Consider the following 25,453-nt stretch of genomic DNA (forward strand, 5'->3'; position numbering starts at 1 on the left):
CACCTACTCCCAAAAAAACCTAAAAATTTGGAGAAATTTCGATTTTTTTCACTCAAAACTACATGTTTCAGGACCCAATTCCTGTTCTATTCAACTTAGAGTGCTGATTTAAAAAGCACCAGGTAGCAAAATATTAATTCAAATGAGCGACAACGTTTCAAACACCTACTCCCAAAAAAACCTAAAAATTTGGAGAAATTTCGATTTTTTTCACTCAAAACTACATGTTTCAGGACCCAATTCCTGTTCTATTCAACTTAGAGTGCTGATTTAAAAAGCACCAGGTAGCAAAATATTAATTCAAATGAGCCACAACGTTTCAAACACCTACTCCCAAAAAAACCTAAAAATTTGGAGAAATTTCGATTTTTTCACTCAAAACTACATGTTTCAGGACCCAATTCCTGTTATATTCAACTTAGAGTGCTGATTTAAAAAGCACCAGGTAGCAAAATATTAATTCAAATGAGCCACAACGTTTCAAACACCTACTCCCAAAAAAACCTAAAAATTTGGAGAAATTTCGATTTTTTTCACTCAAAACTACATGTTTCAGGACCCAATTCCTGTTCTATTTAACTTAGAGTGCTGATTTAAAAAGCACCAGGTAGCAAAACATTAATTCTAATGATCCACAACGTTTCAAAGACCTACTCCCAAAAAAACCTAAAAATTTGGAGAAATTTCGATTTTTTCACTCAAAACTACATGTTTCAGGACCCAATTCCTGTTCTATTCAACTTAGAGTGCTGATTTAAAAAGCACCAGGTAGCAAAACATTAATTCTAACGATCCACAACGTTTCAAAGACCTACTCCCAAAAAACCTAAAAATTTGGAGAAATTTCGATTTTTTTCACTCAAAACTACATGTTTCAGGACCCAATTCCTGTTCTATTCAACTTAGAGTGCTGATTTAAAAAGCACCAGGTAGCAAAACATTAATTCTAACGATCCACAACGTTTCAAAGACCTACTCCCAAAAAAACCTAAAAATTTTGAGAAATTTCGTTTTTTTTCACTCAAAAACCACATGATTCAGGACCCAATTCCTGTTCTATTAAACTTAGAGTGCTGATTTAAAAAGCACCAGGTAGCAAAATATTAATTCAAATGATCCACAACGTTTCAAAGACCTACTCCCAAAAAAACCTAAAAATTTGGAGAAATTTCTATTTTTTTCACTCAAAACTACATGTTTCAGGACCCAATTTCTGTTCTATTCAACTTAGAGTGCTGATTTAAAAAGCACCAGGTAGCAAAACATTAATGCTAATGATCCACAACGTTTCAAAGACCTACTCCCAAAAAAACCTAAAAATTTGGAGAAATTTCGATTTTTTTCACTCAAAACTACATGTTTCAGGACCCAATTCCTGTTCTATTCAACTTAGAGTGCTGATTTAAAAAGCACCAGGTAGCAAAATATTAATTCAAATGATCCACAACGTTTCAAACATCTACTCCCAAAAAAACCTAAAAATTTGGAGAAATTTCGATTTTTTTCACTCAAAACTACATGTTTCAGGACCCAATTCCTGTTCTATTCAACTTAGAGTGCTGATTTAAAAAGCACCAGGTAGCAAAATATTAATTCAAATGATCCACAACGTTTCAAAGACCTACTCCCGAAAAAACCTAAAAATTTGGAGAAATTTCGATTTTTTTCATTCAAAAACACATGATTCAGGACCCAATTCCTGTTCTATTCAACTTCGAGTGCTGATTTAAAAAGCACCAGGTAGCAAAATAATAATTCAAATGATCCACAACGTTTCAAAGACCTACTCCCAAAAACACCTAAAAATGTGGAGAAATTTCGATTTTTTTTTACTCAAAACTACATGTTTCAGGACCCAATTCCTGTTCTATTCAACTTAAAGTGTTGATTTAAAAAGCACCAGGTAGCAAAACATTAATTCTAATGATCCACAACGTTTCAAGGACCTACTCCCAAAAAAACCTAAAAATTTGGAGAAATTTCGATTTTTTTCACTCAAAACTACATGTTTCAGGACCCAATTCCTGTTCCATTCAACTTAGAGTGTTGATTTAAAAAGCACCAGGTAGCAAAACATTAATTCTAACGATCCACAACGTTTCAAAGACCTACTCCCAAAAAAACCTAAAAATTTGGAGAAATTTCGATTTTTTTCACTCAAAAACCACATGATTCAGGACCCAATTCCTGTTCCATTCAACTTAGAGTGTTGATTTAAAAAGCACCAGGTAGCAAAACATTAATTCTAACGATCCACAACGTTTCAAAGACCTACTCCCAAAAAAACCGAAAAATTTGGAGAAATTTCGATTTTTTTCACTCAAAACTACATTTTTCAGGACCCAATTCCTGTTCTATTAAACTTAGAGTGTTCATTCAAAAAGCACCAGGTAGCAAAATATTAATTCTAATGATCCACAACGTTTTAAAGACCTACTCAGAAATACAAGCCTCGTGTGTGCGTTTGATTGGTAGTATCAGGAAGCATGGTAGGGATGTAAGTGCAAAACTGAGAGCGATCCGATGGCTTAATATGAAGGAAAGAAGAACTTTACATAGTTTGAGGTATTATAAAATTATTATAAACAATCGCCGATCTATCTGTACCAGCTTAGGCTCGATGCACGTAATTCAGACTTACGGCATAAAGGTCTCCCTTCATAAAACTGCTCCTTCGGAAAGATCATTCAGTTCGCAGGTCTCGGCTTTATTTATTATTATTATTAATATATAACATCAATAATTAAAATATACAGTTCGTTTTAAATATTCCCTGTACATGATTTTCAAGCTATAGAATTTTCATGGTTCGTCAGCCGCCCATAGAAAGCGCCACATACGAATCATCTGCATCAATTGTACAACGTCTTCTTGTATCAATACATGCAAGGTCATTAATATAGAAAAGAAATAAAATGGGGCCAAGCACGGAACCCTGGGGAACTCCATGATCTATTGTGCTTACAGCAGATCTGTAAAACTTGTGGCACCAATTGTCACTTCCACACAGTAAAGAAAAAAACCTTTGGTTCTCGTTTTCGTGGACTACGAAGATGCTTTCGATATAGTTCCATCGAGGTACCCTCCAAGCCCTGTAGTTTTTTGTAGAACCGACCATAGTTACACCAATCGAGCATATTTACAAGAATGCCAATGCTGCCATTAGACTCCTGACTTATTCACTGATGATCATTTTGGAGAACATGTTTAAGCGTAATAAGATTGAGAAGGAGGATTGAGAAGAAGGCCAATGATGGTGGCGCAATGTTCACTTAGTACAAGGCCTTATGACGATTGCTCTCAGGACGTGTAAGAAAATACCAATTCTGACATCCAGATGCACTACAGAAAGTGACAAACTAAGGTTAAAGAACAGGTTTCAAGTCGAAATCCCGACAAGGAAGAATGGTCGGTGAACCAAATTAAAGAGCCAAGGTACAGAGATGGATCATCGATGAAGCACCAATTCAGCCGGAGTGTACAGGATGGAAACGAACACAGGGGAATCCTTCCCGCTAGGGAAACACACCACAGTTTTCCAAGCGAAGGTGTTTGCTACACTCAAAGTAGCAAACAAACGAGAGGCATTGGAAGGTAAGGGATTTGCATCTACTCCGATAGTCAAGCTGCCCTCAAGGCGATTCAGAAACCCAGGGCCAGCTCAGCGCTAGTCCAGGAATGCAGAGACGCATTGGAAAGGCTTGCAGCACACAGGGAAGTGAGACTGAGGTGGGTCCCAGGACACCAAGGTGTCGAGGGCAATGAGCCTCAATTCTCAAAAAACAAATCTCCCAGGCACTTAATAATTGGGCCTGGGAAAAAACCAGGAAGAATCGGAGAAGGACAGAAGGATGTAGACAGGCCAAGGAAATGATACCAGACTCTAAAGCAAGGCGACTGCTAACAAAGACCCGACAAAGTATCAAAGACTTGGTGGGAATCCTGACTGGGAACAACAGTCTGAACAGGCATCTACACCTTCTTGGTATAAGAGAAGGCCCACACTTCTGAGGAAACTTCATATCACATACATGTGATAGGTGGAGTCGCCTGAGAAGGAAAACTTTCGGAGCAACGACACTCCAACGGGAGGATCTTAAAAATCTGGACTGGGATAACGTGCAAGCTTTTATTAAAAGAACGGATCGACTCAGTGAAGACTGCGCATTGCGAGTGGAGGCGTATGGGTGGGTGATTCTGGGGTTGGCGAAAAGGGACTGTTCAGGCCTACTTGCCGAACTCTAGCTCCCCCACCCTTATTACTACTACTACTAGTTACCAGTAAAAATCTAAAAGTCAACGTATTGTTCTATAGCTGGTATTGGACCAAATAGCAGCGTCTGACACTTTTGAGGATTCAAACTTAAAGAGACCTAAATGACAAATAAATTAGCGTATCGTCGGCATAAACCGGTACAGGGAGAGCAAATCCTTGGAGGACTTACTCTTCCTGTACAGGTTAATTTAAAAAAAATCAGGGTACGACCATCTGTATATTTTTACATGTTCACCAAAATTAAACAACACAAATTAATTAAAACCTTTTTATTTCAAATAAAATAAAAATATTTACAAAAGAAATTTACATTTTTAACTGTTTACCAAGCTGGGGCGGCAGCGTAGGTGGCAGCTCCCAAAAGGGGGGCAGACCTAGCGGCGTAGATCGAGGAGCCGTAGGCTACTGGGGCGGCAGCAATAGCTGGGGCCGCATAAGAGGCACCGGCATAAGCTACTGGAGCAGCAGCAATAGCTGGGGCAGCATAGGTGGCACGAGCAGCGACAGCTACTGGGGCGGCATAGGTGGCACGAGCAGCGACAGCTACTGGGGCAGCAGCGATAGCTGGAGCGGCATAAGTGGCACGGGCAGCAAAAGCTGGGGCAGCGTAAGTGGCACGGGCAGCCAAGGCTACAGGTGCAGCAGCGTAAGCTGGGGCGGAGTATGCGATAGGGGCAGAGTAAGCAGACTTAGCGGCGTAGATGGAGGAGCTGGAGTAGGCGGTGGGGGCGGCGTAAGCCAGAGGGGCGGCTGCGAGGGCTGGGGCGCCGTAGGCCAAGGCAGGGGCTGCTGGGGCCAAGAGGTTGCCGGCTCTGGCGAGGGCGAGGGTGGCGCAAAGTACGAAGAACTGTAAACAATTAAAACTGTATCGTTTCCCAATATTTGCTGTGGGAGTTGCTATATACTTACTCTGAATGCCATTTTTGATGATTGGGGTGTTACTGCTGCTAAGTCTGTTAACAACTGATGCATTTTACGGCAAATCCTCTGGTTTTTATATAAAAAAAATCGTTCATTTTGGTATATGCGACATTCAAATCTTGGCCCAAACCTGTTTTCCATACACGCACCTTGAGCAATAATTCTTCAACATATCCACCCAAATTAATACAGTCACTTTATTAAAAAATTTTGGGTCATTTTAAACCAGTCCGGACAACAGGAAGCTTTAGAAGAATAATCGACTTACAATCGAATTTTACCTTAAATTATGATTTCATTGCACACTTAATCATGTGCTTTGTTACACTATCGTTACTAATAGAAAATGCCATGCCAAAAACTCATATGAGCATGCGTAACTAGGCATCACGCTGATGGAGTAATCTCAACTTCCGCTTCTTGGTAAAGTGCCTATGCCTCAGTGCCGTTTTCTCTTTGTTACAATAGTGCAAAAATCCAATTGCTGTTCTGTCTTTTGTAGAATGATGGGAATTTTGTGTATTTAATAGGGAAATAGTGCTAACAGTGTCATGATCATTTCTTCAAATGTCAAAATTGTCAAAATAAGGAAGCAAAAATACTGGACCATTATGGCGCAATTAAAGCCTAGCAGTATCGCTATTAATTTCCCTTATGTAAAACTACTTCAGCGCTTGCGTAAAGGTCAAAATCCAACTGGATTTATTATAATAATTCCCTAATAACTATCTTAATCATATTTCACTTGCGCCTATTGCTGCCTAACTTTGCCGCTTTCTATTTGTCACAGTGGTGCAAAAAATGGTTTTTTACTTTTGTCTTTAATACTATGATCCAATTATGTAATTATATTCTATATTCTTAAGAAACGTCAGAAATTTAATCTCTGGTCTGTTACGCCTTGACATAAATATCACTTGCTCCTATTAGGAAATATTTAGATTTAGTACTAACTGTACTTCTAGGACTCATATGCTCAAACTTCTGAATAACTAGAGAAAATCAATGGGGTATAAGTCTGGTATCACAAAAGCAAACTTGTAGGTGAAAATATGAGCTCCAAAAGGTTATTTTTTCTGTAATTTCGCATATGGTAATTGAACCATATGCATTTATAATGAGGCAAGTTTTAAATTGGGTGGACATCATGAAGATATTACTCAAGGTGCAGGAAACTGGTTTCAAACAACGCCATTCGACGGATTTTTGATATAAAAACAGGCCGAATTGTCGCAAAATGCATCAGTTGTTAACAGACTTAGCAGCACAAAAACCACCCTTCTTAAAATGGCTTTCAGAGTAAGTCAAACGTGAATTACGTCTACTTATTACAGTATTTCATATGTATCTTTTTTACAGTTCGTTGTACTTTGCGCCACCCTCGCCCTCGCCAGAGCCGGCAACCTCTTGGCCCCAGCCGCCCCTGCCTTGGCCTACGGCACTCCAGCCCTCGCAGCCGCCCCTCTGGCTTACGCCGCCCCCACCGCCTACTCCAGCTCCTCCATCTACGCCGCTAAGTCTGCTTACTCTGCCCCTATCGCATACTCCGCCCCAGCTTACGCTGCTGCACCTGTAGCCTTGGCTGCCCGTGCCACTTATGCTGCCCCAGCTATCGCTGCTGCCCCAGTAGCTATCGCTGCTCGTGCCACTTATGCCGCCCCAGCTTTTGCCGCCCGTGCCACCTATGCCGCCCCAGCTATCGCTGCTGCCCCAGTAGCTTATGCCGGCGCCTCTTATGCTGCCCCAGCTATCGCCGCTGCCCCAGTAGCATACGCCGCTCGTGCCGCTTATGCCGCCCCATTGGCTTATGCCGCCCCAGCGGCCTATTCGACCTCGTCCATCTACAGGTCCGCCCCAGCTTGGTAATTTCGTTTGTACATTTCTTTGTAAATATTTATTATATTTTAAATAAAGAGATTTTAAATTAAATTGACGTGTGTTATCCTCAGTAGACATTGCCTAGCCTAGAATTGGTTAAGCTGCGACTGCGCACATAATCCCGAATATCTCCCAATTGCTTTATTGGATCTCCTGGAGTATGTAGGTTTCGAGATGGAGGTCTCATGTTGTAGCAACCTTCTATGAACTGAAGAAGTGAGATAAATAATTAAATAAAGAGATTTTAAATTAACTTATAATATCTACTAATTGCTTCATTAATCACGAAAAGACCCAGAAAGTGCCGAAAGGTACCAAAAAAAAAAAATCAAGACAGGTTAGGTCGGGCGAATTTGGAGCACTGGAAATGCCAAACGTCAAGACATTGATAATATCACTTCCATTTTGTTCTTTTATTTTAAAGAGTTACGTAATAAATTACGTGTTTTTTATGTAGCGAGTATTAAGGGCATCCGAACGGTTTCTGACCTCAAAGACATCATCAGGCTCTAGTCTGGAGGGTCTTCAAAGGATTCAATCAGGACAACTGACGTATTTCAGTTGTACTCTAGCAGTTCTAACGGCCTTAATACGAGATAATTATTCTGAATTTTAATGGTCGTTTTCGGATATTTTATTGACAAATTTCTTGCCGTGATATGCGGATCGCTATTGTATGTAAATGGACAAAGAAAAACAAATAATAATACTACTAATAAATGTTATTATTTAATTGGGTTACAAACAGGTTTAGTTTGAATGGCGCGAATTTCGTAATAAAACGCTCGCGAGATGATGATAAATTACGATTTCGGGGTGCGGTGGAACGATTATCTTTATTTATTAACATCTATTGCGACAAATTGGGTTGCATAAGTAATTTTTGAATATTTTTTTTCTTGTCCCGCAAGATGACCGGATTTTGGACCGTTGATTTTTTTCTCATACTATTTTGCTTCAGTACTTCTGGCTCTAAATAAGCCGCCTTTATAACTGTTCATTAATATTCCCAAAATTTTCTAAAGAATATGCCAGAAATGCCCCTGGTAAGCTCCAATTACAACTTTTTAATTTTTTCTACACTCTTCTATGGGAAATAGAGACTTTTGGTATAACACTTTTTTAATTGCCCCTTTATGCTAAATACGTGCAAAAAATTTTTTTTTGATTCGGGCAAGTTTTAGAAATTTTTAAATTTCCCAGCTAATTTTGGCCAAAAATCAAAAAATGCCAATAACTTCTTTTGGGTTCGTTTTCAGAGAAAATGCTTAAAATACTTTTTGTTTTAGACTTAAAGGAAGCATCAATTGCAAAAATAAAAATAATTATGTTTCCCATACACTACGAGAAAATTGGCCTTTTTTGATTTAGGGTTTTTCCAGATTTTCTCCCACTGTATGAAAAATATCATCAAAATTTCTTTTTCCGAGGATAGTCCTTATTATTCTGAACAACTTTTATTTGAACCATTTTTTGCTCAGATTCACAGATTTGCCATAAAAAAATAAAAAGTGATTTATCGCGAAAAATCATGGGTGTACCCCTTGCGCATGCATTCTTATGGGAATCATACTTTTTTATTTTTTATGACTTTAATATGAGAAATAGAAAGTTTTCTTATAAGACTTTTTTGATTACCTTCTTAAGCGTAATACATAGCAAAAGATTTTTTTTAAATCGACCAACTTTTTAAAATTTTTAAATTTTCCAGCCAGTTTTGGCCAAAAATCCAAAAAAATGCCAATAACTTCTTTTGGGTTCGTTTTTGGAGAAAATGCTTAAAACACTTTTTGTTTTAGACTTAAAAAATGCATCGATTTCAAAAATAAAAATAATTAAATCTCCCATACACTACGAGAAAATTGCTCTTTTTTTATTAAGGGTTTTTCCAGATTTTCTCCTACTGTATGAAAAATATAATCAAAATTTCTTTTTCTAGGGATAGTCCTTATTATTCTGAACAACTTTTATTTGAACCATTTTTTGCTCAGATTCACAGATTTGCCATAAAAAAATAAAAAGTGATTTTCCTCGAAAAATCATGTATTCTTATGTAAATCATACTTTTTTATTTTTTATGGCTTTGCTATAAGAAATAGAAAAAGTTCTTATAAAACTTTTTTGATTACCTTTTTAAGCCTAATACACCACAAAAGATTTTTTTTAAATCGACCAAATTTTTAAAATTTTCAAATTTTCCAGCCAGTTTTGGCCAAAAATCAAAAAATGTCAATAACTTCTTTTGGGTTCGTTTTCGGAGAAAACGCTTAAAATACTTTTTGTTTTAGACTTAATGGAAGCATCGATTGCAAAAATAAAAATAATTATATTTCCCATACAATACGAGAAAATTGCCTCTTTTTGATTAGAGGTTTTTTCAGATTTTCTTCCACTGTATGGAAAATATAATCAAAATTTCTTTTTCCATGGATAGTCCTTATTATTCTGGATAACTTTTATTTAAACTGTTTTTTGCTCAGATTCACAGATTTGCCATAAAAAAATAAAAAGTGATTTTTCGCGAAAAATCATGGGTGTACCCCTTGTAATGCATGTATTCTTATGGGAATCATACTTTTTTATTTTTTATGACTTTAATATGAGAAATAGAAAGTTTTCTTATAAGACTTTTTTGATTACCTTTTTATGCGCAATACACCACAAAAGATTTTTTTAAATCGACTAACTTTTTAAAATTTTCAAATTTTCCACCCAGTTTTGGTCAAAAATCCAAAAATGCCAATAACTTCTTTTGGGTTCGTTTTTGGAGAAAATGCTTAAAATACTTTTTGTTTTAGACTTAAAAAAAGCATCGATTTCAAAAATTAAAAATTATTAAATTTCCCATACACTACGAGAAAATTGCCTATTTTTGATTAGAGGTTTTTCCAGGTTTTCTTCCACTGTATGGAAAATATCATCAAAATTTCTTTTTCCAAGGATAGTCCTTATTATTCTGAACAACTTTTATTTGAACCATTTTTTGCTCAGATTCACAGATTTGCCTTAAAAAAATAAAAAGTGATTTTTCGCGAAAAATCATGGGTGTACCCCTTGCATTGCATGCATCCTTATGGGAATTTCACTTTTTTATTTTTTATGGCTTTATTATGAGAAATAGAAAGTTTTCTTATAGGACTTTTTTGATAACCTTTTTAAGCGTAATACATGGCAAAAGATTTTTTTTTAATCAACCAAATTTTTAAAATTTTCACATTTTCCAGCCAGTTTTGGCCAAAAATCAAAAAACGCCAATAACTTCTTTTGGGTTCATTTTTGGAGAAAACGCTTAAAATACTTTTTGTTTTAGATTTAATGGAAACATCGATTACAAAAATAAAAATAATTATATTTCTAATACACTACGAGAAAATTGCTCTTTTTTTATTAAGAGTTTTCCCAGATTTTCTCCCACTGTATGAATAATATCATCAAAATTTCTTTTTCCGGAGATAGTCCTTATTATTCTGAACAACTTTTATTTGAACCATTTTTTGCTCAGATTCACAGATTTTCCATAAAAAAATAAAAAGTGATTTATCGCGAAAAATCATGGGTGTACCCCTTGCAATTGCATGCATCCTTATGGAAATTTCACTTTTTTATTTTTTATGGCTTTATTATGAGAAATAGAAAGTTTTCTTATAAGACTTTTTTGATTATCTTTTTAAACGTAATACAGCACAAAAGATTTTTTTTAAATCGACCAACTTTTTAAAATTTTCAAATTTTCCAGCCAGTTTTGGCCAAAAATCAAAAAATGCCAATAACTTCTTTTGGGTTCGTTTTCGGAGAAAATGCTTAAAATACTTTTTGTTTTAGACTTAAAGGAAGCATCGATTACAAAAATAAAAATAATTATATTTCTAATACACTACGAGAAAATTGCTCTTTTTTTATCAAGGGTTTTCCTAGATTTTCTCCCACTGTATGAAAAATATCATCAAAATTTCTTTTTCCGGGGATAGTCCTTATTATTCTGAACAACTTTTATTTGAACCATTTTTTGCTCAGATTCACAGATTTGCCATAAAAAAATAAAAAGTGATTTTTCGCGAAAAATCATGGGTGTACCCCTTGCTGTTTTTGAAGGTGGTAGACAATGGTACAGTGAAAACATCTTGTCGGACTTGCATTGTCTTATTTATTTATTGTAACCCGACGTTTCGGTTGGTAAGTATCTCCAACCGTTATCAAGTGTAAACTGAAAGCAAACTACTATTCTATAGGCTTATATACTAGATGTGTGCAGCGATATGGAAGGGGAGGGAAGGGAGGGAAAGTCATCCGTGAAAAAGAGTTGGAGGGGGGAAGGACACGCGTCTCTCTAGATCCTACACTGTCCTGAGAGTAGAGGCTTCCAGATGTTGGGTATATCGACGCTTGGCTGGCTGAAGATCCTCTGATTCTGTGAAATGAAAGCTGCCTCTACGAACTTCCTCTTCCGCCAGTGCTGTTCCTTGTGCAGAATCTTGGCTTCTGACCAATGGATATTGTGTCCATTATGCCACGCGTGCTCTGCTATCCCGGATTTGGGAACCTCTCCTCTTTGGGTCCAGCTGCGATGTTCCTTCGCTCTGACTTCTAGGGGGCGCTTCGTTTCACCTATGTATGAGTCACCGCACTCACATGGGATCTGATGTGAGTGCGGATACGCAATTTTTGGTATCCACCATGCCATCTGGTTTGGTCTTTGAAACCACGCTTCTGATAGTGGTGCTAGATCTAAAGGCAGTTCTAATATTGTACTTGCTGGCAATGCGTCGGATTTGTTCCTGTTTGTTTTGAAGCTAATAAGTAGGACCATCCAAAGGACGCGTCCAAATCAAATCAGAGACGAGGCCACCACGACAACCAGACTTCTACCCATACCTTACATTAGGGGTACATCGGAACAAATCCGACGCATTGCCAGCAAGTACAATATTAGAACTGCCTTTAGATCTAGCACCACTATCAGAAGCGTGGTTTCAAAGACCAAACCAGATGGCATGGTGGATACCAAAAATTGCGTCTACCGGATCCCATGTGAGTGCGGTGACTCATACATAGGTGAAACGAAGCGCCCCCTAGAAATCAGAGCGAAGGAACATCGCAGCTGGACCCAAAGAGGAGAGGTTTCCAAATCCGGGATAGCAGAGCACGCGTGGCATAATGGACACAATATCCATTGGTCAGAAGCCAAGATTCTGCACAAGGAACAGCACTGGCGGAAGAGGAAGTTCGTAGAGGCAGCTTTCATTTCACAGAATCAGAGGATCTTCAGCCAGGCAAGCGTCGATATACCCAACATCTGGAAGCCTCTACTCTCAGGACAGTGTAGGATCTAGAGAGACGCGTGTCCTTCCCCCCTCCAACTCTTTTTCACGGATGACTTTCCCTCCCTTCCCTCCCCTTCCATATCGCTGCACACATCTAGTATATAAGCCTATAGAATAGTAGTTTGCTTTCAGTTTACACTTGATAACGGTTGGAGATACTTACCAACCGAAACGTCGTGTTACAATAAATAAATAAGACAATGCAAGTCCGACAAGATGTTTTTTGTACCCCTTGCATTGCATGCATCCTTATGGGAATTTCACTTTTTTATTTTTTATGGCTTTATTATGAGAAATAGAAAAATTTCTTATAAGACTTTTTTGATTACCTGTTTAAGCGTAATACATGGCAAAAGATTTTTTTAAAATCGACCAACTTTTTAAAATTTTCAAATTTTCCAGCCAGTTTTGGCCAAAAATCAAAAAATGCCAATAACTTCTTTTGGGTTCGTTTTTGGAGAAAATGCTTAAAACACTTTTTGTTTTAGACTTAAAAAATGCATCGATTTCAAAAATAAAAATAATTAAATCTCCCATACACTACGAGAAAATTGCTCTTTTTTTATTAAGGGTTTTTCCAGGTTTTCTTCAATTGTATGGAAAATATAATAAAAATTTCTTTTTCCAAAGATAGTCCTTATTATTCTGAACAACTTTTATTTGAACCATTTTTTGCTCAGATTCACAGATTTGCCATAAAAAAATAAAAAGTGATTTTCCTCGAAAAATCATGTATTCTTATGTAAATCATACTTTTTTATTTTTTATGGCTTTGCTATAAGAAATAGAAAAAGTTCTTTTAAGACTTTTTTGATTACCTTTTTAAGCCTAATACACCACAAAAGATTTTTTTTAAATCGACCAAATTTTTAAAATTTTCAAATTTTCCAGCCAGTTTTGTTCAAAAATCAAAAAATACCAATAACTTCTTTTGGGTTCGTTTTTGAAGAAAACGCTTAAAACACTTTTTGTTTCAGACTTAAAAAAAGCATCAATTTCAAAAATAAAAATAAATATATTTCCCATACACTACCAGAAAATTGCCCTTTTTTGATTTAGGGTTTTTCCAGATTTTCTTCCACTGTATGGAAAATATAATCAAAATTTCTTTTTCCGGGGATAGTCCTAATTATTTTAAACAACTTTTATTTGAACCATTTTTTGCTCAGATTCACAGATTTGCCATAAAAAAATTAAAAGTGATTTTTCGCGAAAAATCATGGGTGTACCCCTGTCGATTTATGCATTGCATGCATTCTTATGGAAATTTCACTTTTTTATTTTTTATGGCTGTATTATGAGAAATAGAGACTTTTGCCATGAGACTTTTTTGATAACTTTTTTAAGCTTAATACATTGCAAAAAAATTTTTTTGAATTGACCAACTTTTTCAAATTTTCCAGCCAGTTTTGGCCAAAACCCAAAAAGTGCCAATAACTTCTTTCTTGTGTCTTTTTTCAAAAAATGTATAAAATACTTTTCGATTTGTATTTAGAAAAGGCATCGACTACCAAAATTTAAAAAACAGATCTCTCATACATTTTCGGAAAATTGCACGTAAGACACTCCAAGTAGCACACGAAGGTTAAGCAAAATTATTACGTCTGGGCACCAAACAATATCAGAAAAAAGCACAAATACCACTTGTTCTTGTGGTACCAAACCAAAAAAAATGCACCTGCCCTATTACGTACGACCTTAATAATACAAAAGTCCCTCTGATGGCGAGAGAAAAGTTAATAAGGACCAACAACGCGTGTCCTTAACATTCAGGCGGCCTTAATCCAATTTTCGGGCCGCCCATTAAAGATTTTCGGTTGATTGAGGACCCGCCGTGCAATATTGTCACAAACCAGTTTCGTTGGTACCGACGGTACTATAAAACGTTGGGCGTACGCTGGTTGTAGCATCAGTTGGTCAACAGTTCTCAACCAGATCTAAAACCGCTAATTACCACAAAATGGCAGCCAAGGTAAGCATACTTAGAATTATTGTTTATAGGTTTTTTTAATAAATATAATATTTCTAGCTTATCGTCCTCTGCGCCACCCTTGCCTACGCCAGCGCCGGCAACCTCTTGGCCCCAGCGGCAGTGAGCTACTCAGCAGCCCCTGCACTGGCCTACAACGCCCCACTCGCCTACTCCACCCCAGCGATCACCTCCCAATCCTCAAACATCTACAGGACCGCAGGAAACTTGGGACAGATCTCCACCTACTCCAAGACCATCGACACCCCATACTCCAGCGTCAGCAAATCTGACGTCAGGGTCTCCAACCCCGGACTAAGATTCGCTGCTGCCCCAGCTCTCGCTTACTCCGCTCCCATCGCACATGCCGCTTATGCCGCCCCAGTCGCTCATGCCGCTTATGCCGCCCCAGTAGCTCATGCCGCTTATGCCGCCCCAGTAGCTCATGCCGCTTATGCCGCCCCAGCTGCTTATGCCGCCCCTGCAGCTTATGCCGCCCATGCTTCTCCTCTGTTGGGAGTAGCTTACTCTGCTGCCCCAGCTGTCGCCCATGTCACCTACGACTCCGGAGTGTCCCACTACGCTTGGTAATCGTTCATTATTGTTAATGTTGTTTCTCTATGATTATTTATTTATTTATTTGAATAAATGTTTGTGATATAAAAGTTTGTATTTTAATTTTTTTCGAAAGTTTCGTGCCTATTTCGAGCTTTCACTTTCGGCCTCCTGCTCCAAGCACAGTTGACAGTCCAAAAAACGTCTAGTACCTCCAAAACTACTCAATATAGACACATAAAACAAACTGCGCTTGATTGAGAAAAGATTTCTCTAGAAGTTTTACTTAAGGCTTATAAGGATTCAGGCAATACTTTTTAAGATATCCAGCTCCAAATCCACTAGACAGTCAAAGGAAAGTTTACCTGTCACCGACTTAGTTCAACTAAAACTCAAGAATCTCCAAAACTATTAAACATAAAATTATGAAACTAATTGCGTTAGGTTTAGAAAAGAGCCCTTTATAAATTTTGCTTAAGGCGTAAAAAGGTCCAGGTAATACTTTCCAAGATATTTAGCTTCAAGTCCAGTTGACAGTCCAAAGAAGGTTTATCTACCACCAACTAACTTCCACTAAAACTGAAGAATCTCAAAAACCTTTATAGGTAAAGTGATGAAACAAATTGCACTGTATTCAAAAAAGAGCATCATACAAATTATATTCAAGGTTCAAAAGGATTCAGATAATACTTTACTAGTTATTCAGCTCTAAGTCCAGTTGACAGTCCAAAGAAGGTTTACCTGTCACCGAATTACTTCCACTAAGACTCCTGAATCTCAAAAACCGCTAAAGATAAAATTATGAAACAAATTGCGCTAAATTCAGAGCAGAGTTGCGCACAAATTATATTTGAGGCTCACAAGGATCCAGGCAATACTTTTCTAGTTATACAGCTCCAAGTGCAGTTGATAATCCAAAGAAGGTTTACTTGTAACCGACTTACTTCTACTGAAACTCGTGAATCTCAAGAACCCTTATAGATAAAATGATGAAACAAATTGCATTGTATTCAGAAAAGAGTATCATATAAACCATGTTTAAAGTTCAAAAGGATCCAGGTAATATTTTTCTAGTTATCCTGCTCCAAGTCCAGTTGACAGTCCAAAGAAGGGTTAGCTGCCACCGAATTACTTCCACTAAGACTCCTGAATCTCAAGAACCGCTGAAGATAAAATTATGGAACAAATTGCGCTAAATTCAGAGCAGAGTTGCGCACAAATTATATTTGAGGCTCAAAAGGATTCAGGCAATACATTTGAAGTTATCCAGCTCCAACCAGACCAAATAATCCAGGAACACAATAAAAACAGCAAATATTACATCGAAATAATTTTATTTGAATAAATTAAGTCAGCATCAACAATAACATAACAATCGTCACAAAATCACGATCTACCAAGCATAACGGGAGAAACCGTTGTCGTAGGTAACGTGAGCTACAGCTGGGGCAGCTGAGTAAGCGACTCCCAAAAGAGAAGAGCGAGTAGCAAAGCTGGAGGAGGTGGCGTAGGCGGGGGCGGCAAGAGCTGGAGCTGCGTAGGCGGCGTGAGCTACAGGGGCGGCGTAAGCGGCTTGAGCGGCATAGGCGACTGGAGCAGCATAAGCGGCATGAGCTACTGGGGTGGAGTAAGCGAGAGCTGGGGCAGCAGCGATTCTTAATCCGGGGTTGGAGACCCTGACGTCAGATTTGCTCACGCTGGAGTATGGGGTGTCGATGGTCTTGGAGTAGGTGGAGATTTGTCCCAGGTTTCCTGCGGTCCTGTAGATGTTTGAGGATTGCGAGGTGATCGCTGGGGTGGAGTAGGCGAGTGGGGCGCTGTAGGCTAATGCTGGAGCTGCTGAGTAGCTCACGGCAGCTGGGGCCAAAAGGTTGCCGGCGCTGGCAAGGGCGAGGGTGGCGCAAAGTACCATGAACTATAAAGTAATAGCTAAGTTTAGTAAAATCCTACTGAAAAATATGTTTTTGACTTACTCTGAATGCCATTTTTGTAGCTTGGGAGGTGCTGCTTGTCACTCGAAATGAAGTAAAGGAAATGATAATTTTTACGACCGTACCTCGGCTTTTTATACGAAATAATCGTGTGCTTAAACCAGTTTCCCTTTAAATTTTAGGTACCTGGTTTGGTAATAAAGCTGTCCAGTCAAAGGACCATTAAGTAACCGCCCAAACTTGTTGGTATTTGCGTAAAATCTATTAAACTGATCGGCTTTTTCAAAGGGACATTCCTGTACCAGGCTTTATATTATCCGGGGAAAAGAACAATTTTCTCACAGCAATAACGCAACACCTTGACCGTGACCCCATTTTAAGACCCGCTGGCGACCTTGCAAAGAATTTCCGAAGAGTTTTTCATGCATTTCTGCGACGGGCGTAATTACGAATTCGACCATTAAATTACACAAGTTTAAAATGGCGAACTGGTTTCAGTTTTCGTGTATAAAAACGGGCCAGACCGTTGGTGTATTATCAGTTAAACAGATACATTAACCGGTAATCACTTCATTACACATATAATTAAAATGGCTTTCAGGGTAAGTCAAATAATTTTTTGAAATAATTCTGTTGTCCTACTACTGTTTACTTTCAGTGTATGATCCTTTGCATTACTCTAGCCTTCGCCAGCGCTGGCAACCTCTTGGCCCCAGCTGCCGTGAGCTACTCAGCAGCCCCAGCCCTGGCCTACAGCGCCCCACTCGCCTACTCCACCCCAGCGATCACCTCCCAATCCTCAAACATCTACAGGACCGCAGGAAACTTGGGACAAATCTCCACCTACTCCAAAACCATTGACACCCCATACTCCAGCGTGAGCAAATCTGACGTCAGGGTCTCCAACCCCAGATTAAGATTCGCTGCTGCCCCAGCTCTCGCTTACTCCGCTCCCATCGCTCAAGCCGCTTATGCTGCTCCAGTCGCTTATGCCGCCCCAGTAGCTCACGCCTCCTACGCTGCTCCAGCTCTTGCCGCCCCCGCTTACGCCACCTCCTCCAGCTTTGCTACCCGCTCTTCTCTTCTGGGAGTCGCTTACTCAGCTGCCCCAGCTGTAGCTCACGTTACCTACGACAACGGTTTCTCCCGTTATGCTTGGTAAATCGTGATTTTGTGGCGATTGTTATGTTTTTGTTGATGCTGACTTAATTTATTCAAATAAAATTAATTCGATTTAATATCTGCAGTTTTTATTGAGTTCCTGGATTATTTGGTGCGGTTCGAGGCAAATATCTAGGAAAATCTTGACGATTTGCTTTAAATCATTTGTAAAACTTATATAGCATTCTTTTTTTAAATGAATACAATTTGCTTCATAGTTTTAACTTTATTAGTTTTTGAGATTCTCAAGTTTTAGTGAAAGCAAGTCCGTTACAGGTAAACCTTGTTTTGACTGTCTACTGGACTTCTAGCTGGATGTTTTGAAAATTGCCTGGATTCTTTTGTCTCTTAAGTGAAATTTTTAAAAATCTCTTTTCTGAATCTAACACAATTTGTTTCATAATTTTATCTTTAACCGTTCTTAAGATCCACGAGTTTTAGTGGGAGTAAGTCGATGCTGAGTAAGTGTTTGGACTGCCAATTGGGCTTGAAGCTCCATTTTTTAAAAAGTATCATCTGGATTTTTTTAAACCTTAAATACGATTTGTATGCAACCTTTTTTGAATCTAAAACAATTTGTTTCATAATTTTATCTTTAGCCGTTCTTGAGATTCACTAATTTTAGTGGACGTAAGTCGGACGTCTCTGGACTGTTTACTGGATATCTTGAAAAGTTTCGCTTGGATTTTGTTGAAATTTAAATATAATTTGTACGCGACTGTTTTCTATGTCTAGCACAATTTGTTTCATAATTTTATCACTGATGGCTCCTGAGATTCTCGAGTTTCAGTGGAAGTGGTTAAACTTTCGTTGGACTGTCAACTGGAATTGGAGATGGATAATTGGAAAAGTATTGCCTGGATCCTTTTGAACCTCGAATATAGTCTGTAAAAAATTTTTTTGAATCTAGCGCAATTTGTTTCGTAATTGTATCTTTGGTGGTTCTTAAGATTCACGAGATTTAGTGGGCCTTTGTCGGTGACAAGTAAAAATGTTTTGGACTGTCAACTGGCTTTGAAGTTAGATATCTTGGGAAGTATTACTAAGATCATTTTCATTCTTAAATAACAATGGAAAGGGATCTTTTCTTACTCTAGCACAGTTTGTTTCATGTTTTTATCTTGAGTAGTTTTGAAGAATCTTGACTTTTAGTGCCAGTAGACGTTTTTTCGGCTGTCAACTGAACTCGGAGCAGCACAACTTCTTTTAAAGTCTTTTTAAGGCAAGTTGACCCTCGATAATTGTGATTCTTTCAAAAATAGGCATGAAACTTTCGAAAAAAATAAAGTTCTATATCACAAACATTTATTCAAATAAATAAATAAACAACAACAACCAACAATTACCAAGCGTAGTGGGACACACCGGAGTCAAAGGTGACATGGGCGACAGCTGGGGCGGCAGAGTAAGCTGCTCCCAACAGGGGAGAAGCATGGGCGGCATATGCTGCTGGGGCGGCATGAGCTACTGGAGCGGCATAAGCGGCATGAGCTACTGGAGCGGCATGAGCTACTGGGGCGGAATAAGCGAGAGCTGGGGCAGCAGCGAATCTTAATCCGGGGTTGGAGACCCGGACGTCAGATTTGCTCACGCTGGAGTATGGGGTGTCGATGGTCTTGGAGTAGGTGGAGATTTGTCCCAAGTTTCCTGCGGTCCTGTAGATGTTTGAGGATTGGGAGGTGATGGCTGGGGTGGAGTAGGCGAGTGGGGCGCTGTAGGCCAGTGCTGGGGCTGCTGAGTAGCTTACGGCAGCTGGGGCCAAGAGGTTGCCAGCGCTTGCGAAGGCCAGAGTAGCGCAAAGGATCATATACTGAAAGAAAAACAGTAGTAGCATAACAAAATCATTTCAAAAAATTATTTCACTTACCCTGAAAGCCATTTTAATGAGACGTTTAATAAAGTGATCACCGGTTGATGTATCTGTATCAACTGATAATTCACCAACGGTCTGGCCCGTTTTTATACACGAAAATCATCGGAACCCAAACCAGTTTGCCATTTTAAACTTGTGTAATAATTTAACAATACATCTGGTCGAATTAGTAATTACGCCTGTCGCAGAAATGCACGAAAAACTCTTCGGAAATTCATATCAAGGTCGCCAGCGGGTCTTAAAATGGGGTCACGGTTAAGGTGAGACTGCGTTACTGCTGTGAGAAAATTGTTCTTTTCCCCGGATAATATAGAGCCTGCTACAGGAATGTCCCTTAGACAAAAACTGATCAAATTAATAAATTTTACGCAAATACCAACGAATTTGTGCGGTTACTTAATGGTCCTTTGATTGGACAGCTTTATTACTTAACCGGGTATCTAAAATTTAAAGGGAAACTGGTTTAAGCACATGATTATTTCGTATAAAAAGCCGAGACACGGTCGTAAAAATTATCATTTCCTTTACTTCATTTCGAGTGATAAGCAACACCTCCCAAGCTACAAAAATGGCATTCAGAGTAAGTCAAAAACACATTTTTCGTTAGGATTTTACTAAACTTAGCCACTACTTTATAGTTCATGGTACTTTGCGCCACCCTCGCCCTTGCCAGCGCCGGCAACCTCTTGGCCCCAGCTGCCGTAAGCTACGCAGCAGCCCCAGCACTGGCCTACAGCGCCCCACTCGCCTACTCCACCCCAGCGATCACCTCCCAATCCTCAAACATCTACAGGACCGCAGGAAACTTGGGACAGATCTCCACCTACTCTAAGACCATCGACACCCCATATTCCAGCGTCAGCAAATCTGACGTCAGGGTCTCAAACCCTGGACTAAGATTCGCTGCTGCCCCAGCTCTCGCTTACTCCGCTCCCATCGCACATACCGCTTATGCTGCCCCAGTCGGTTATGCCGCTCAAGCCGCTTATGCCGCCCCAGCTGCTTATGCCGCCCCAACAGCCTATGCTGCCCATGCTTCTCCTCTGTTGGGAGCAGCTTACTCTGCCGCCCCAGCTGTCGCTCATGTCACCTACGACTCCGGAGTGTCCCACTACGCTTGGTAATTGTTGATTTTTATGTTATTGTTTGTCAATTTATTTATTTAAATAAATGTTTGTGATATAAAATCTTTTGTGCCACACTTATTCTGAAACCCTCCTCATTACGTTAAGAAAACCGATTACGTTCTCTATTATGGTCATCTAGGCTTAGCCTAACCTTTCATAGCTGGTACGTTAGTCTATTATTGCTGATTCGCTCGGAACCCTAAACACTCCCGTAATTTCTAACCTCACTTTAGGCCGTCACATTATTGTTTATATTTACAAAACAACAATAATGTTTATTAAATTAATACCCGATGACCGTTTTAGCTAAATGCCGGGCCTTCGCGTTAAAGTTCACCCCAAGGGCCCTCTGCCACGACGCTAAAGTGATGAAATATTTAAATGTGGCGGAAAAGAACGATGCGGCCAAGAATATCGCGGCCCATTTGTCCCGGGGGCACTCCAACCGTCGTGAGGGCTTATCCAAATTCAATAAAGTCTACGAGTTTGAGGCCCAAGTGTTCGGCCAGAACTGCAAAATGGCCATGACCTCCGTCTCCGGTCACCTGTTAAACTACGAGTTCGTCTCGGGCTTTCGTAACTGGCAAAGTTGCAATCCCCTCGCCTTATTTGATGCCCCGGTGCTAAAAGCTTGCCCCAAAGACTATGTGAATATCAAAAAGACTTTGGAAAGGGAAATACGGAGCTGCCAAGGCCTGATTATATGGACAGATTGCGATAGAGAAGGCGAGAATATAGGTTTCGAGGTTATTAAGGTCTGTACCGATATAAAACCTGACCTAAGGGTCTATAGGGCGAAATTCTCGGAGATTACTGCGGCCTCAGTGTTCAGGGCTTTAAGCACACTGGGGCAGCCCAACAAGAATGTTTCCGATGCAGTGGATGTGAGGCAGGAGTTAGATTTGAGGACGGGAGCAGCCTTTACGAGGCTACAAACTTTGAGGCTGCAGCAAGTGTTTCCCCAAAAGTTGGCCGAGAAGTTGATCAGTTACGGATCGTGTCAGTTTCCTACTTTGGGGTTTGTGGTTGAACGGTAAGTGAGAAATAAATTTTTAGTTGAGTTTGATTTATTGGGGAATTAGGGGTGTTACAGATGAATTTTTTATAAATCTAATAGGGAAGACCACAAGTTTATTGGACATTTGAGATATGATTTTTTCAGAGAAATGCTTAATAAAAATTAGATTTTGAGTTTGAAATATTAAAATAGTAATAATACTACCAAGTATAAATAATACTTGGTCCTCATATAATATATATTTACCAATCCCTACATCTTCCTTAACCAAAAAAATCAATTTTTTATGAAAGTAAGAAAATATTTAACCATCTTCCACGGCCTCTTCGTAAGACAGTATCTTATAAGTTATTTGGGAGGGAGGTAAGACAGATGTTACTTGTAAAAGACTACTACACTATAGAAGAATTCTTGGACCATTTTTAAGATATTTGACTTTGATTTTATTGACTTACTATAAGAGGTTCAGATTTAAGATTACGACAAAAAAAAAAAAGTTGAGGCAAGGTGGGTTTTACAGTATTGCATGATGAATAATTACGACACAGATTTTGCCCAATTTTAGTTACTACTATTTTAAAGGTTTTCATTATGCTTTGTTATGTGATATTTAAATGTTTTATAAATTCTGAGACCAATTTATTTTTTATGTGTTCCCATTTGTTTCTTTTATTGTCTGTTTGTTTACTCTATATTTAAGCGAGCTTTGTCAACAACATTTTTATGTTATATGTGAAAATTAGGCATATTTGATTTGATTCATTCCGTAACAGGTACAAGGCCATTGAAGATTTCATCCCTGAACCCTTCTGGAAAATCAAAATGTCCCATACAGTCAAAGAACTAACCACAGAATTTCTCTGGAAAAGAGAAAGACTATTCGATAAAACCTGTTGCGAGGCAATCCTAGCCCATTGCAAAGAAACCCCTCTAGCAACCGTGGAAAGTGTCGAATCCAAGCCCAAGAGCAAATGGCGACCTTTACCACTGGACACCGTCGAAATGGAAAAAATAATTTCCAAAAAACTCCACATAAACGCCAAAGAAACGATGAAAATCGCGGAAAAACTCTACACCCAAGGTTTCATTAGTTACCCACGTACAGAAACCAACATATTCCCCCCGGAGTTGAACTTAGCCCAGCTGGTTGAGCAGCAACAGAATGACAATCAGTGGGGCCCATTTGCCAGGAGGGTGATGGCCGAAGGGGGGCCCACGCCTCGACGTGGCAAAAAGTCCGATCAGGCTCACCCGCCCATACACCCGACCAAATACGCGGACAACCTTCAAGGGAACGAAAAAAGGGTTTACGAGTACATCGTGAGGCACTTCTTGGCTTGCGTGCACAAGGACGCCCAGGGCTACGAAACGACCGTACACGCGGACATTGCCGGTGAAAAGTTCACCGCCAAAGGCCTGGTGATCTTAGAGAAAAACTATCTGGACGTGTACGTTTACGAAAAGTGGAACGCCAAAGAGATAAACCATTACGAACGGGGGGACACTTTTGACCCAACTACTTTGGAAATGGCAGAGAGCCGCACTTCGCCCCCAAAATTACTAACCGAAGCAGACCTGATAGCCCTGATGGAGAAGCATGGCATAGGCACAGACGCCACCCACGCGGAACACATCGAAACCATAAAATCCCGTCAATACGTGGGCCTCCAAGACATTTACTTCGTCCCAGGCAACCTGGGCATGGGACTAGTCGAAGGTTACAACGAGATCGGTCTGGAGGTCTCCCTGGCCAAGCCCACCCTGAGGGCGGAGTTCGAAAACGACCTGAAAATGATCTGCGACGGTCTAAAAGACCCGGAGGTCGTCAGGGCGGAGCAAATACGAAAGTACAAAGAAGTCTTTAGGGTGGTGGCGGAAAAAATGAGGCTGATAGACAGCAGTTTGGCGAATCGGCTGAACGACCAGCCCCATCGGGTGCCCGATCTCCCTGCGACCGCTGAGGGGGCGCTTTCGGATTATCGGCCTGCCTTTAAGTGCCCCAAATGCGGCAACGATATGGTGCTCAAGTCGAGGAAGGACGGCACCGGGATGTTCCTCACGTGCGTCGGGTATCCGAACTGTAAAAACTCCGTGTGGTTCCCCTCGTTGGCGAGGAGCGTCGAGGTGACGGAGAACCACTGTCAGCAGTGCGGGCCTGACTATAAACTCCTGAAATTCACGTTCAGACCGAACCCGTTCCCCGGGGAACCCAATCCGAACGAGTTGTGCGTGGGGGGTTGCGACGAGAACGTTAACGAGGTTTTAAATATTAATTTGGCGAGTGTGAGGAGGGCGGTGGGTGATAATTCAGTGAGGCAGGACTTTAATGGGGCTACCAGTACGTCCAGAAGGGTCCAGAGCCCTCCCCCTGGCACAGGGAACCATTTGGGAAGCGTCAGGAGGGACTTTCCGAGCACCAGCAGGACCAGTTTTGGAAGCCCTAGCAACTTTGGGAATGCCCACCCGAGTAAGTAACAGTGTAGAGCCCCGAAAATGGGGTTTTTAGGGCCGATTTCTCTCTGTTTTGCAGACTCCAACGAGGAAATCGTGTGCGGCTGCAACCAGCCCGCTCTCCTCCTCACTGTGCGCAAAGAGGGTCCGAATCAAGGAAGGCAATTTTACAAATGCGCCCAGTCCAGCTGCAACTTCTTCCTGTGGGACCCCAACGGGACTCTGGACCAAAATAACGTGTCCAGAGCCCCGGGGGGCAGCACGGCGGGCCCCAGCGAGGTCCGGTGCAAGTGCGGGCAGCCTGCGCCCCTCCGCACCGTCACCAAAGAGAGTTCGAACAAGGGACGACAGTTTTATTGTTGCCCGAACATGACGAACGGTTGCAACTTTTTCCAGTGGGCGGACGAGGAACAGGGTGTGGCAGGGAATAACGGGGATGATTTTGGGGGCGGGAACGGGGCGGCTAATTGGAGTTTTGGGGGCAGGGGGCGCAGGCGGGACACTAGTAACCGAACGAGGCCGTATAGTAAGACGGGCAGGGGCGGCGAGGGTGGGACCAGGGCGAAGAGGAAGTGCAGGAATTGCGGCCAGGAGGGACACACCAGGAACCGCTGCCCCAACTAATCATTAAAAATGGTGCCTTATTATATTGTATATAAGACTTAAAGTGTAAAAATGTTAAGTTTTGCGTTAAAAAAATGATAGTTTCTTTTTAAAGCTGAATTTTATTTATTTTCTACCCTTTTAGGCGCTCCTGACGAGCCGCCCGTGGCAATAAATTTGAAACTGGCAATTTTTGCCTTAAAGCTATTAATTTAATTTTCCTTTATTGGAATATTCTTTTTTATTAATTACTTAAGCCTTGAAATACAAAAAAAATCGTAATAAAATAATTAATAATTTTTATTGGCGTCCCTGACGAGCCGCCCATGGTAAAAATTAATCAGCTGATGAATATGTTCATTGCGTCGA

The 25,453-nt window shown here is 40.1% G+C and overlaps 6 protein-coding genes across 8 annotated transcripts; 4 read left to right on the plus strand and 2 right to left on the minus strand.

Annotated features, from left to right (window-relative positions):
- Positions 1-4,530: 4,530 nt before the first annotated feature.
- On the minus strand, positions 4,531-17,050 carry LOC126747268 (cuticle protein 67-like). Of its 3 annotated transcripts, none has more exons than XM_050455797.1 (2): positions 16,894-16,934; positions 4,531-5,123 (listed from the first exon to the last, which is right to left on the minus strand). In XM_050455797.1, exons 1-2 carry the CDS (start codon positions 16,903-16,905, stop codon positions 4,599-4,601), a joined length of 537 nt encoding a protein of 178 aa, XP_050311754.1. In that variant the 5' UTR covers positions 16,906-16,934; the 3' UTR covers positions 4,531-4,598. The 3 variants fall into 3 exon arrangements, with proteins under 3 accessions (XP_050311754.1, XP_050311753.1, XP_050311755.1); XM_050455796.1 differs by lacking the exon at positions 16,894-16,934 and adding an exon at positions 5,186-5,352; XM_050455798.1 differs by lacking the exon at positions 4,531-5,123 and adding an exon at positions 16,238-16,835 and having other exon boundaries at positions 16,894-17,050.
- On the plus strand, positions 6,333-7,126 carry LOC126747272 (cuticle protein 16.5-like). The gene is made up of 2 exons (XM_050455802.1): positions 6,333-6,496; positions 6,557-7,126. The coding sequence occupies exons 1-2, from the start codon at positions 6,485-6,487 to the stop codon at positions 7,061-7,063; spliced, it is 519 nt and encodes a 172-aa protein (XP_050311759.1). The 5' UTR covers positions 6,333-6,484; the 3' UTR covers positions 7,064-7,126.
- Positions 14,209-15,030, plus strand: LOC126747271 (pupal cuticle protein C1B-like). The gene is made up of 2 exons (XM_050455800.1): positions 14,209-14,368; positions 14,426-15,030. The coding sequence occupies exons 1-2, from the start codon at positions 14,357-14,359 to the stop codon at positions 14,954-14,956; spliced, it is 543 nt and encodes a 180-aa protein (XP_050311757.1). The 5' UTR covers positions 14,209-14,356; the 3' UTR covers positions 14,957-15,030.
- Positions 17,051-17,309: 259 nt separating the features above from the next.
- LOC126747191 (cuticle protein LPCP-23-like) lies at positions 17,310-21,072 on the plus strand. Its single transcript, XM_050455693.1, has 4 exons — positions 17,310-17,453; positions 17,510-18,009; positions 20,378-20,465; positions 20,524-21,072. The coding sequence occupies exons 1-4, from the start codon at positions 17,442-17,444 to the stop codon at positions 21,007-21,009; spliced, it is 1,086 nt and encodes a 361-aa protein (XP_050311650.1). The 5' UTR covers positions 17,310-17,441; the 3' UTR covers positions 21,010-21,072.
- On the minus strand, positions 19,301-20,047 carry LOC126747273 (cuticle protein 67-like). The gene is made up of 2 exons (XM_050455803.1): positions 19,880-20,047; positions 19,301-19,822 (listed from the first exon to the last, which is right to left on the minus strand). Exons 1-2 carry the CDS (start codon positions 19,889-19,891, stop codon positions 19,355-19,357), a joined length of 480 nt encoding a protein of 159 aa, XP_050311760.1. The 5' UTR covers positions 19,892-20,047; the 3' UTR covers positions 19,301-19,354.
- Positions 21,073-21,234: 162 nt separating the features above from the next.
- Positions 21,235-25,198, plus strand: LOC126747510 (DNA topoisomerase 3-alpha). Its single transcript, XM_050456198.1, has 3 exons — positions 21,235-22,045; positions 22,804-24,497; positions 24,561-25,198. Exons 1-3 carry the CDS (start codon positions 21,306-21,308, stop codon positions 25,103-25,105), a joined length of 2,979 nt encoding a protein of 992 aa, XP_050312155.1. The 5' UTR covers positions 21,235-21,305; the 3' UTR covers positions 25,106-25,198.
- Positions 25,199-25,453: the final 255 nt, after the last annotated feature.

The sequence above is a fragment of the Anthonomus grandis genome, chromosome 19, assembly GCF_022605725.1.
Source record: "Anthonomus grandis grandis chromosome 19, icAntGran1.3, whole genome shotgun sequence".
Lineage (NCBI taxonomy): Eukaryota > Metazoa > Arthropoda > Insecta > Coleoptera > Curculionidae > Anthonomus > Anthonomus grandis.